Source organism: Mercenaria mercenaria, chromosome 2, assembly GCF_021730395.1.
Source record: "Mercenaria mercenaria strain notata chromosome 2, MADL_Memer_1, whole genome shotgun sequence".
In the NCBI taxonomy this organism is placed as follows: Eukaryota; Metazoa; Mollusca; class Bivalvia; order Venerida; family Veneridae; genus Mercenaria; species Mercenaria mercenaria.
Genome location: NC_069362.1, coordinates 87,914,905 through 87,926,319, shown reverse-complemented (window position 1 = coordinate 87,926,319; position 11,415 = coordinate 87,914,905). Strand labels below are relative to the sequence as shown.

The window sequence follows — 11,415 nt, the reverse complement described above, 5'->3', positions numbered from 1 at the left end:
TGTAGAGGCCACATTTACGACCCATTCTTCATGAAACTTGGTCAGAATGTTTATCTTGATGATTCCAAGGCTAAGTTTAACAGGTGAGCGATATAGGGTCATCAGGACCCTCTTGTTTTAACTTATGTTATTGTTATTGCATGTATATGTGTTAATGTGTAAATTTGCTCAGCGGCTGAGTACGTGCATACATTTACATGCTGTATGTTCGGCTGCTTTCGTTTAATGTAGGTTTCCCTTTGAAAATTTTTTCTTTTTTTTTCTTGACACAGGTTTCACAGTTTTAATAGATAGAGATGAGAGTACTAACATTATTAGCCCATCTGATTTTTGAAAAAAATATCTACGAGGTTTTGTTGTCACGTGATCATCTGTGTCTGCGTCAGCGTTGGTTAAAATTTTTGTTTAGGTCTACCTTTTCTCAAAAACCATAAGAACTACAGCTTTGAAACTTTTCACACTTGTTTGTCATCATTAAGTGACTGTGTAGGCCAAGAATGATAACTCTTTATGTATTTTGTCAGAATGATGGCCCTTTTTGAACTTAAAAATTCTTAACTATAACTCTTTTCTTACATATTGACTAGCACATGCAGACGGTGCTCTTGTTAAACATTATATTAAACCTATTATAAGGTAAATTGAACTCTTACTGCACATTTAATAGTTCTATACCTCCATATTTTATTGTCATACACCAGTGCTGTTTTGTATAAATGGATCTAAACATATGCTTCTAACATGCTACATTTTCAATAAGGCTATACATATCTTTAGCAATTAAAAACAGACCAAATCTGCTGAAAATAGGCCCTAATATTCTAACTCGTCTACAGTTTCTAAAGAGTCATTTTCATAGATTAAAATGAGTGGCAGGCGTCGACCATTTTAAACACCTCGCATGTTCCAGCTAGCATTACAGTATCATCAGTATACAATAAGAAAAAATGTTAAATGCAGTATTATCTAATTCATGCTGGTAAATATATTTATAATATAACGAGAACAAAAAAGGTGAAGATTTTCACCTCGACGTACTCCAGAATCACAAACTAAATAATGTGACCTATTTTCTTCCGAAAATAAATATGATTTTGCATTTTCATATGTTTACCGTTGATATTGTTACAATTTGTATGGTAACAACTTTGACTGTAAAACTGATATCAAACCTTTATCAGTCGCTTCTTATTAAATTCAATGAAACCAAATCTGCTATTATTTAGCTTGTTTGCATTTATTATCACCTGGTGAAGGCGGAGGGATATAAATTTGGCGCTGTCCGTCCGTGCGAGCGCCTGTCCGTCAGAAAATGCTTAGAATAAAAAAAATACTTTAGCTAGAATCACCAAGCCTCACACAATTATCAATTAACACATAACCTTTGCTCACATTCCCTTGATCCAATAGGGAAGGGTTTCCCCCTTGATTATGTCAAAAAATAGGGATTTTAGACTAGTATCTTCATGAAACTTTACAATACAGATCTATATAAGGCGGTGATGCATGTGTATCTTTCATCAGGATCGGTAACTGTATTTACTGTCCTTTGTTTTTCAATCAATAAATTCCCACGTCCTTGTCTAATACTAACAGAGGATTCATCTACCTACAAAATAAGGTATGGTGGGATCTACCCCATTATCTTATGGGTTTAAGTAAGCATAAATTTAGCTTTCCTATTGCTGAAATCAAGACAAGTAGAAACGTGGCTCCTGTCGAGCTTTCACTGGAGTTGTATTACTGCAGTGCAAGAAAACCTCAACAGTTCAAGTCTGGTGTTGAGACAGTTGTTTAAAATTGAGGGAAAATCTACTGCTAGTGGTGTCTAATTTTCCAAGACTGTATACCAGCAGTGGTTTTAGGAGTGATTGTTGTGTGGACACTGATTGTTGAGTGGACACTATCAGTAGTTGCGGAGTGGAAACCAACAGTGTTGTTGAGTGGGAACAAGCAGTGATTGTTGTGTGGACACCAGTAGTGATTGTTGAGTGGACACCAGCCGTAGTAGCTGAGTGGGAACCAGCAGTAGTTGATGAGTGGGAACCAGCAGTGGTTGCTTCGTAAGAGCTCTAGACAAAGAATCGAATAGTTGTAGACAAGTGTTCTTTACCAAAACAAAAGGTCCTATACTAGAAACCAGTTAATCAGCCAACTTTTTATTACCGGTATAACAAATATTAAAACATAGTTTGATTCAGGTATATTTATTATATACTTTCCAATAAACATTAAAGAATCTCAAATTAATAAAATATGGTTTTGTTCATTAATACAATTAAGACAGTCACTAATATCAGGAAGGTCTAATACGGGGAGTAGAAACTCCGTATAAATCAATACTATTTATCTGTATTATGCTGTCGTCCATACCTGTAAATATCGACCAATCGTTAGCGATCGATATTTTGTTTTCGCCACTATCGATTAGCGTGTAATTAGCATATTACCTCATGTTAATCATGGAGCTATAACACTTATTGTTCAAAGGGTTTACCAGTCACATGTTAAGTGGCAATAATTAGATGATCAGAGATTGATCTAAAGGGATTCTGAAGCAAAAACAGCATGCAACTGCATGTGGTGATATGCTTAATTATTATGAATTAACTCGAGCTCACTTCCCTGAAGAAATATTTTACCACGTAACTTCAAACCTTTATCAAAGGGCCGATTTTTGTTGGATTTGAATAAAAAAAAAAATGAAAAATAACAGAAAGCTGACACTTTTCTTAATCTTGTAGAGCCATAATTATAATTATTGTTTATAATGTCAGATTTCTACATACAGAAACAAACATTTTTCTTGAACGTAGGGAATGTGTCAAACGAAATTGTTGTTTAAACTCCAAAAATTAGTTTAAAAAATTTAATCTTAAAACTGATGTGTGAAAAATACAATGTATTTAAATTAAAATAATATTTTTTTAAAAAGAAAGGCCGACAACAAAGTAACATTTAGTATTCCGAACTTTTAGATAAAACTGCAGAAAATCATCTAGGTTTAACACGCATTTAAATGGTGAAGAACAGAGCAATATCATAAACAAATATTTTCAGGCAACAGTTTACAGTTTTGACTTGCTATTTTCATTAAAATATGTCCTAATTTTTTTGTTCTAAATACTCTGAATCAACAAGGCAAATATCATGTAAAAAAAACGACATCTTTCTCTCTGGGTAAGCCAAGTCTAGATTTAGCCATTTTCACAGGGCGAAAAGTAACATTAATGTAGATATTTTCCATTTAAAAACAGATGCAGGCAATAATTTCATGGCAGAACTTTTGTTTTCAACAAAAAATTCAACAAATGCTTTCCCAGATTTTCACTGAAAGGACGAGTTAAACTGTAAGGCGTAAGTGTTTGAGTAATAGCAGAATAACCTACGGCATACGCTTTGATTGGACGACAGCATAATCTAAGGTAAATGCCGGTTTCCAGTCCCCGTATCAGTTGTTCCAGCTAATATGTATACATTAACAATAAATTAAAATACATTTAACAAGCACTTTGAACATGTATAGAGTATACTATTTAATAAAAAAGAACATATTTGTTCACACATGTTAATGATGTGAGAGTAAAACTATTCAGTATAATCTGACAGGAAACACTTACTGGTAAATGTGTGACACACTTGAATGCATTACACTTTAAATTATTACACTATAGCTGTGTTACACTTGGATGCATTAAACTTAAAGGAATAACACTTGATTGTATAACACCTAGATGTATTACACTTAAATGTGTTACACTCAGATTTGTTTCCTTGTCAATAGTAACAATGTTTTAAGTTCAGACAATCCAATTTTCTATGTCATCAGATAAAACTCAGTAGTAACATGTACTAACTTTCTGTATCCTTTAAAACACTGGTATGTGTCAGCCACATAGTGTGTATATGCAGATACTATGTAACAGAAAAAATGGATCAAGAGCATAAATTACACACATAAAATTAGACTGACAAGCATGTAGACAAGAGGGACAGGAAAGTTGTTATACAAAAGGAAGGTGTCATACAGAAGGAAGTTTTGATTAGATGTATAGTGGTATGCAGAAATGACAAAAACCAGTCTAGGACAAACAAGTTTTACATTAAATTGAGCTGTGCCATGAGAAAACAAACATAGTGGCTTTGAGACCTGCATGTCTGGCATCCGCGTAGTCTGGTCAGGCTCCATGCTGTTCGCTAACAGTTTCTCTAATTGCAATAGGCTTTGAAAGGGAACAGCATGGATCCAGACCAGACTGCGCGAATGCGCAGGCTGGTCTGGATCCATGCTGGTAGCAAAGCCACTATGTTGGTTTTCTCATGGTGCGGCTCAATTCACAGCACACAAAACATATAGGATTTCTTTGATCACAGATCATGAGCAGAACACAATATTCTCTGAACCAATCAAGTGGTATTATATGATGTATCAATTAAATGAAAAATGCTTATCTCCATGGTAACCCAGAGGTATTCATATGACATCATGAATCTCAACATGCTCATCTAATTCAATAACATGAAATATTGCTGAATAACCCACTGTTGACAAAGTTACATTAAACGTAGTTTTATTTTCACTTACGTTTGCAAACAGTGAGTGCACGAGTTTCACATGGGCACAAACATTACCATTATGTTAAATAATAAATCAGTTCCTGTAAAATCATAAATTTTCGTGCAGTATTTATTTTCACTACATTTGCTGACTAAATTTGTGAAAATACTTGTGAGAGTTATTGTTATACATACTGCTATATAATACACAAGTTAGACGAACATGGCAAATATTCTACCTCACAAACTAGTTCTAATTTTAAAAATAAATTTTTTTTATTGTCATGAAAATATAAGATTTTTCCATATGTGTTGCTAATTCTTAACAAAGTAAAAAAAAAAAGCTGAATATTAAATCCTAAAACGAAAATAATGTTGAAATTACCCAATCTATGGTAGTAAGCAAAACAACAGCACTTGACCTGTGTCAGGGTGACATCAACATAGAAGTTTAAAACTGCACACACACCAGTAACCAAAAAGTAGCCACAGTTACTGTATATAACTGGATCAAAGTATCCTAGCTTTAACATAAAATGTACTGTCAATGACAAAAATCATACTGTAGCATATTTTTCAACTAAAACTTCTTTAACAAATGCCTACACAACACTTACTGTTAAAATTACAAAGTAACAACACATTTGTACTAAAATCAAACTGTATTAAAGATGGTTTGATCAGGCAAAAGTTTGAGTATAAAACATCATTAATATATTAACATGCATAAAAGAACATTTACATAATTTGTTCACATTTGCTTTTCGGGTTTTTTAAAACACACGTAACTTCTGTTTTCTTCAATCCACTCTATTTTCTCATATTAAATTATTTATGATTTTGTTACTTAAAAATCGAACTGTTTCTTACTTTACAATTTATGAACAGGGCATATACCACTAAATTTATCATGAGTATTATCAACATCATTCTTTGATAATCCAAAATTACTTATTATGAGAGCAGGTGTATCTATAAACGTCTACAGAAATTACAATTGCATATACTTAACATATTATATTATCTTAAGAAACTAGATGTGTGTCCATAGGACACAGGCCCCCCACCCACTCCCCACCAACTCCTGTCACTGTACATGGTCTCTAGCTGAAGCTGTTTTTAACAGGGTTCATACAGCCAGACTGACAAAAAATTCAAGAGGTTTTCAAGGAGTTTTCAAGGACTTCTTTACGTTTTCAAGGATAAGCAAAAAATTGAACAAGCACTTTCTACACACGAAATGACTGGCTTACAATTGGTGAACACTTCTTACATCCAAAATGACTATCACGTGATATAAGTTTTTCTATAAAGTTCCAATTTGCAATTGATCAACACTTTATCACATACAAAATGACTGGCAAACAATTGATCAACACTTCTTACATCAACAGCGACTTATCATGTCATATAAGATCAAGTTTTAGGTGCCTCTGGCTGCTGGGAGCGAAGGTGGAATAGTAAACACATCAAGAGTGGCCGTGGGTGACTCTCGATCATCATCAGGTACATTTTTCTTGTGCTTCTCATACTTGATGTGTGATTTCAGCGCCGATTCACCCATTGAATTAATGTCAATAACTTTGTTACAATATTTGCACATGGCTTTCCGTTTGTTTTCGTGCTCGACCAGCCATGGATAGGATACAAACCACTTTTTGTTGAAAATACACAACATTTTCTTCAATATCGGTAACGGAAATGGTGTGCGTAATTTTTACACGTTGTAATTTTCCTAGTCCCAGTCTGTTTAAAACCCGTATCGTACGTTACACATAGGTTATGTAGACATAAAACATGGCGATGTGTACATATAACAAAGCGTCTGTTACAATCTATTTTTATTAAGCTGACCAAAATTTCTGAAGAAGGAAATTCAAGGACTTTTATCATAAAATCAAGCACTTTTCAAGCAGTTTTCAAGGCAAGAAACAAATTCAAGGAGTTTTAAGGAGGTTTTTGCAAATTCAAGCACTTTTCATCTAGCAGCTTGAAATTCAAGCAGTTTTCAAGTCTGTATGAACCCTGTTTAAAGATATATGCAACACAACTTTTTTAAGCACTTTATATGTATTTTTCACTCGGTCAAGAACCATAACTCTGGTCCAGTAGAGTGCAATCCCAAAGAGAATACCAGGTGCACAACTTCACAAGCTGTTTAACTATCCTCTAATGTTTTATGACACTAGATCAAGTACATTTTGAGATACATGGGACACAAACTTATTTTTTGACTAAGTCAAGGGCCAGAACTCTGGTCTGGCTGTGTGAGATCCCAACTGGAACACCAGGTGCACAACTTCACATGCTGAATAATAATCTTAATGAGGTTTTATTACTCTCAGTTAAACACTTTTTGAGACATGCACAACACAAATTCCGACGTATGGACAGATGGATGGACAAAGGCAACTCTTAAGTGCCCCCACACCCCACAAAAGAATTTTTGGGGGCACAAAAATATTTTTAAACACATTAAAGCTAATCATATTGTTTTTTTCATTTAAAGGTCAACTAAAAAGAATAAATATCCCGTATGTTACAAGTGGTAGTGAAAATGTAATGTCCTCTGCCACTATCAAAATAAATGTTACACTAATTAGCAGTTGTTAACTGTTTACACCATTCTTCTCTTTCTGCCTCTGAAGACTTTCATATATTTTGTTTTCTTTATCTGCTTTGGCTTTATTTCTTTCTTCATACTGCAACCTGTAATGAAGAAACAAGAATATGGTGACAAAAGTCATTGGATAAACCTAAGATATATCAATCGATGAATAGTGCCAAATACATGTAAAACCAGAAATGTAAGGGGTATAGGCCATTTAATGATACTAAACATTGAGCTCTCCTCTTCTACATAAAATCATGTCAGAAGGAGCATGTATCTTGCCTGATAAAGTCCCTGTCACACTAGGTGACCCCTAGATATCTGGTTGTGGAGTCTCTCATTTTCCATATAAATGACCTCCTCATCTCAGTCTCAGACAGAATTGTCTCTTTTCTGATTTTGCCAAAACTGCTGTCTTTTTAAACTGTGAAGCTCAGATGAGAGACTTTGTGCTATAATAATGCTGTCACAGCCCTCTTGTTTCTATAGCTTTAGATTAGTGGGATTTTATTTTAAATAACAGACCCTGCTGTCCTTATTAATTCTGCAAAGCATCTTTAATCCTTTAACTTGTACATTTACAAATGTAAGTAGTGTACTCACCTATGATTAATTATTCTTTCTATGATATCACTGGTTGTTAACTGATTACCACTGTCTATCATCACAAACTTCCCACATGCCTTAGGGTACTGAAACACAAAACTTATTTTTTAAATCATCAAAAATTTCCTATGTGCCTTGGGGTACTGAAATATTCAAGACTTCACAAACTCCCCATGTATCTGGCTGTTAAATCATCAAAAATTGGGAGTAATGAAATACACAGTTTTAACTGTTAAATCATCACAAAATTCCCACATGCTTTAGGTTATTGAAACACATAAGTTAACTGTTAACTTAATTCATCACAAACTTCCTATGCTTTGGGGTACTGAAATAGACAAGTTAACTGTCTATTCCATACAACTTTGGTTACTGAAATATTCAAGTTTACAACTATTAAATCGTCACAAAAAAACTAGAAGGTGCTTTGTTGAAAATGCATAGTAGTAAACGGCAAGAAGTCACTAGGGGACATGAGCGAATATATAATAGACACAAATATGGTGACATGTTGTGTAAAGGAGAATACAAGAATGTGGTGACATGATGTATAAAGGAAGAAACAAGAATATGGCAACAAGACGTGTACATCAAGAAACAATAATATGATGGCCTGCTGTGTAAAGGAAGAAACAAGACTACAGTGGCATGTGTAAGGACAGAAACGACAGGATGGTAACATGTTGTGTAAAAGGTGAAAAAAATTCCTACCGCATATGGATCTTGGTCATCCAGATCATTCATGATTGGTGTCTGACCATGACATACAACATCTACTTTAAAATGTTCCATCAAGTCTTTGGTAACCTCATAGGGAGCTCCAATAACTACCTCCGATACAAACTGTAAATGAAACAATGTATGCAAATTAAGCATTAATTCACTAAAAGAAATCAAGACATTTAATAATACTTGCCTAAAGGAAAATTGCAATATATTCCAGCAAAATTATCTCCCTTCTACAAATTTCTTGAATTTCTATTTGTCACGAAACATCACACAGTGTATATGCATATCGGATCCCTCTCTCCGGAAAATGAGAAAACGGATCCCTCTCTGTTTGTGCACAGGACACTGTGGCAAACAATGAACTCCAATGTCAGTGAGCTCGGAAAATCGAAATTTTCGTCCTAAACACATTTTTGTGCATAAAAACATATGAACCACAGAATGACGTAGCTATATACCATTGCTTTTTTATCGTTACATTTGTTTTAATCAGTTGACACAAGTCCAAACGAAGATAGAATGTAGCCGGAGGTACTGGCTTGGATGAACATCGTGCGATGTTTATGAAACTTAAATACGTCTTTCCTTGAATATAGCAAGTATCTAATACCTTAGATGTGAAACCGTTGATCCCATCTTACTTGTAAAAACACTTTATATGGTTATTTTCATCATGTTTCCTTATGAGAGGTTTTGCGGAGATTTTATTGAATTCATGTTTATAAGCTGAATCATTGTAAAGCACAAGATTTAACCTATTCTTAACTCAGTTTGTTGTAGGATCATTTACTCTATATGCTAGATAAAAGATCTAACAAGAAATAGGATCAAAGTGGAAGTTTCAGGACATTTCTTATATCGTAAAATCTGATGATTTTCAAAATGATAGAACATAAAGTTTTCAGTGTTTCTGAACAGAGCAATTCATAACCTGTTTAAATGAGCAGTGTTTCTCATTCAGTCAAAATACAGTTCATTGTGGATTTTATGGCAATAAATACAAGAGGACCATGATGGTCCTGAATCGCTCACCTGTCCTCACATGACCAAGTTTTGAACTGAGTATGACGTCGTTTTTTCTATTATTTGACATAGTGACCTAGTTTTTAAGCACATGTGACCTAGTTTTGAACTTGACCTAGATATCATCAAGGTAAAAATTCTGACCAATTTTCATGAAGATCCATTGAAAAATATTACCTCTAGACAGGTCACAAGGTTTTTCTATTATTTGACCTAATGACCTAGTTTTTGAAGGCACAGGACACACTTTTGATACTGACCTAGATATCACAAGGTGAACAATTTTCATGAAGATCCATTGAAAAATATGGCCTCTAGAGAGGTCACAAGGTTTTTCTATTTTTAGACCTACTGACCTAGTTTTTGACCGCACATGACCCAGTTTCAAATCTGACCTAGATATCATCAAGGTGAACATTCTCACCAATTTTCATGAAGATCCACTGATAAGTATGGCCTCTAGGGAGGTCACAAGGTTTTTCTATTTTGAGACTTACTGACCTAGTTTTTGACCGCATGTAACCCAGTTTCAAACTTGACCTAGATATCATCAAGGTGAACACTCTCACCAATTTTCATGAGCATCCATTGAGAAATATGGCCTCTAGAGAGGTTGAAAGTTTTTTCTATTTTTTGACCTACTGACCTAGTTTTTGATCGCACGTGACCCAGTTTCAAACTTGACCTAGATATCATCAAGGTGAACATTCTGATCAATTTTCATGAAGATCTCATGAAATATATGGCCTCTAGAGAGGTCACAAGGTTTTTCTATTTTTAGACCTACTGACCTAGTTATTGACCGCAGGTGACCTACTTTCGAACTTGATCTAGATATCATCAAGATGAACGTTCTGACTAATTTTCATAAAGACCCCATGAAAAATATGGCCTCTAGAGAGGTCACAAGGTTTTTCTATTTTTAGACCTACTAACCTAGTTTTTGACAGCACGTGACCCAGTTTCGAATCTAACTTAGATATCATCAAGATGAACATTCTGACCAATTTTCATGAAGATGTCTAGGGTGAGTAGAATAACTAGACTATTCTTTGAATAGTCAAGCTAAAAACACATGTGTGACAAACTACCTATCACATATACTTCCTGGGAAATAAATCACTCTCAGGTCACATTGGCTAGCTGTAAACACCAGGGTTTACAAAGGATTATCTATTCTGTGCAACATATAATACATGTACCTTGCATGCCAAAACACTCAGTGTTCTTTCATGTAGATTCATAATTGGATAATTAGCTCCCTTGTATCTGTTTACAACCTGAAAGGATAAACAACTGTTGTTAACACTGTAAGTCTTAATAAACAATCAAACATAAAGTATTCTTTCAATTAACAAGAGCTGTCCGTAAGACAGCCAATGCTCGACTATTCGAATTATTGTCCCAGAAGCAGGAAAATATTACCCTAAATGTTAAAATATCTATAGAGTTTCAGTCCAGTATCTGCATTAGTTTTGGGGATAGTAACTTGCATGCAAAACTTTAACCAGAAGTTTTAAGTTCAAAAGGGGACATAATTTGACCAAAATGCATGTCAGAGTAATGGGACTTGATGCAATCAACTAGTTTTATAACCCCAAAGGCACATGTGACGTTTCAATTTAATATCTGCATTTGTTCTGCAGATAGTAACTTGCACACAAAACTTTAACCAGAATTTTCTAAATCCAAAAGGGGGCATAATTTGCCCAAAATACATGTCAGAGTTATGGGACTCGAGCCAGTGAGGTTGGTAATTGATCTAGAAAAAGAAAAAATAAGTTTTAAATCTATATGCCATTTAGTAATAACTGTATGTACTTGCACGCAACACTTCATCCAGGATTTTCTAAGTCCAAAAGAGGGCATAATTTGGCCAAAATGCAGGT

The 11,415-nt window shown here is 34.4% G+C and overlaps 1 protein-coding gene across 2 annotated transcripts in view; it reads right to left on the bottom strand.

The window, feature by feature from the left end:
• Positions 1-2,191: 2,191 nt before the first annotated feature.
• Positions 2,192-11,415, bottom strand: part of LOC123564523 (ethanolamine-phosphate cytidylyltransferase-like) — a 59,137-nt gene continuing 49,913 nt past the window's right edge. For both annotated transcript variants that reach the window (XM_045358173.2, XM_045358174.2), the window contains 4 exons: positions 10,729-10,806; positions 8,486-8,617; positions 7,772-7,860; positions 2,192-7,266 (listed from right to left, as the gene is read on the bottom strand). In XM_045358173.2, the coding sequence (XP_045214108.2) occupies positions 7,167-7,266; positions 7,772-7,860; positions 8,486-8,617; positions 10,729-10,806 (399 nt within the window). In that variant the 3' untranslated portion in view covers positions 2,192-7,166. The remainder of the gene's footprint in view (positions 7,267-7,771; positions 7,861-8,485; positions 8,618-10,728; positions 10,807-11,415) is intronic.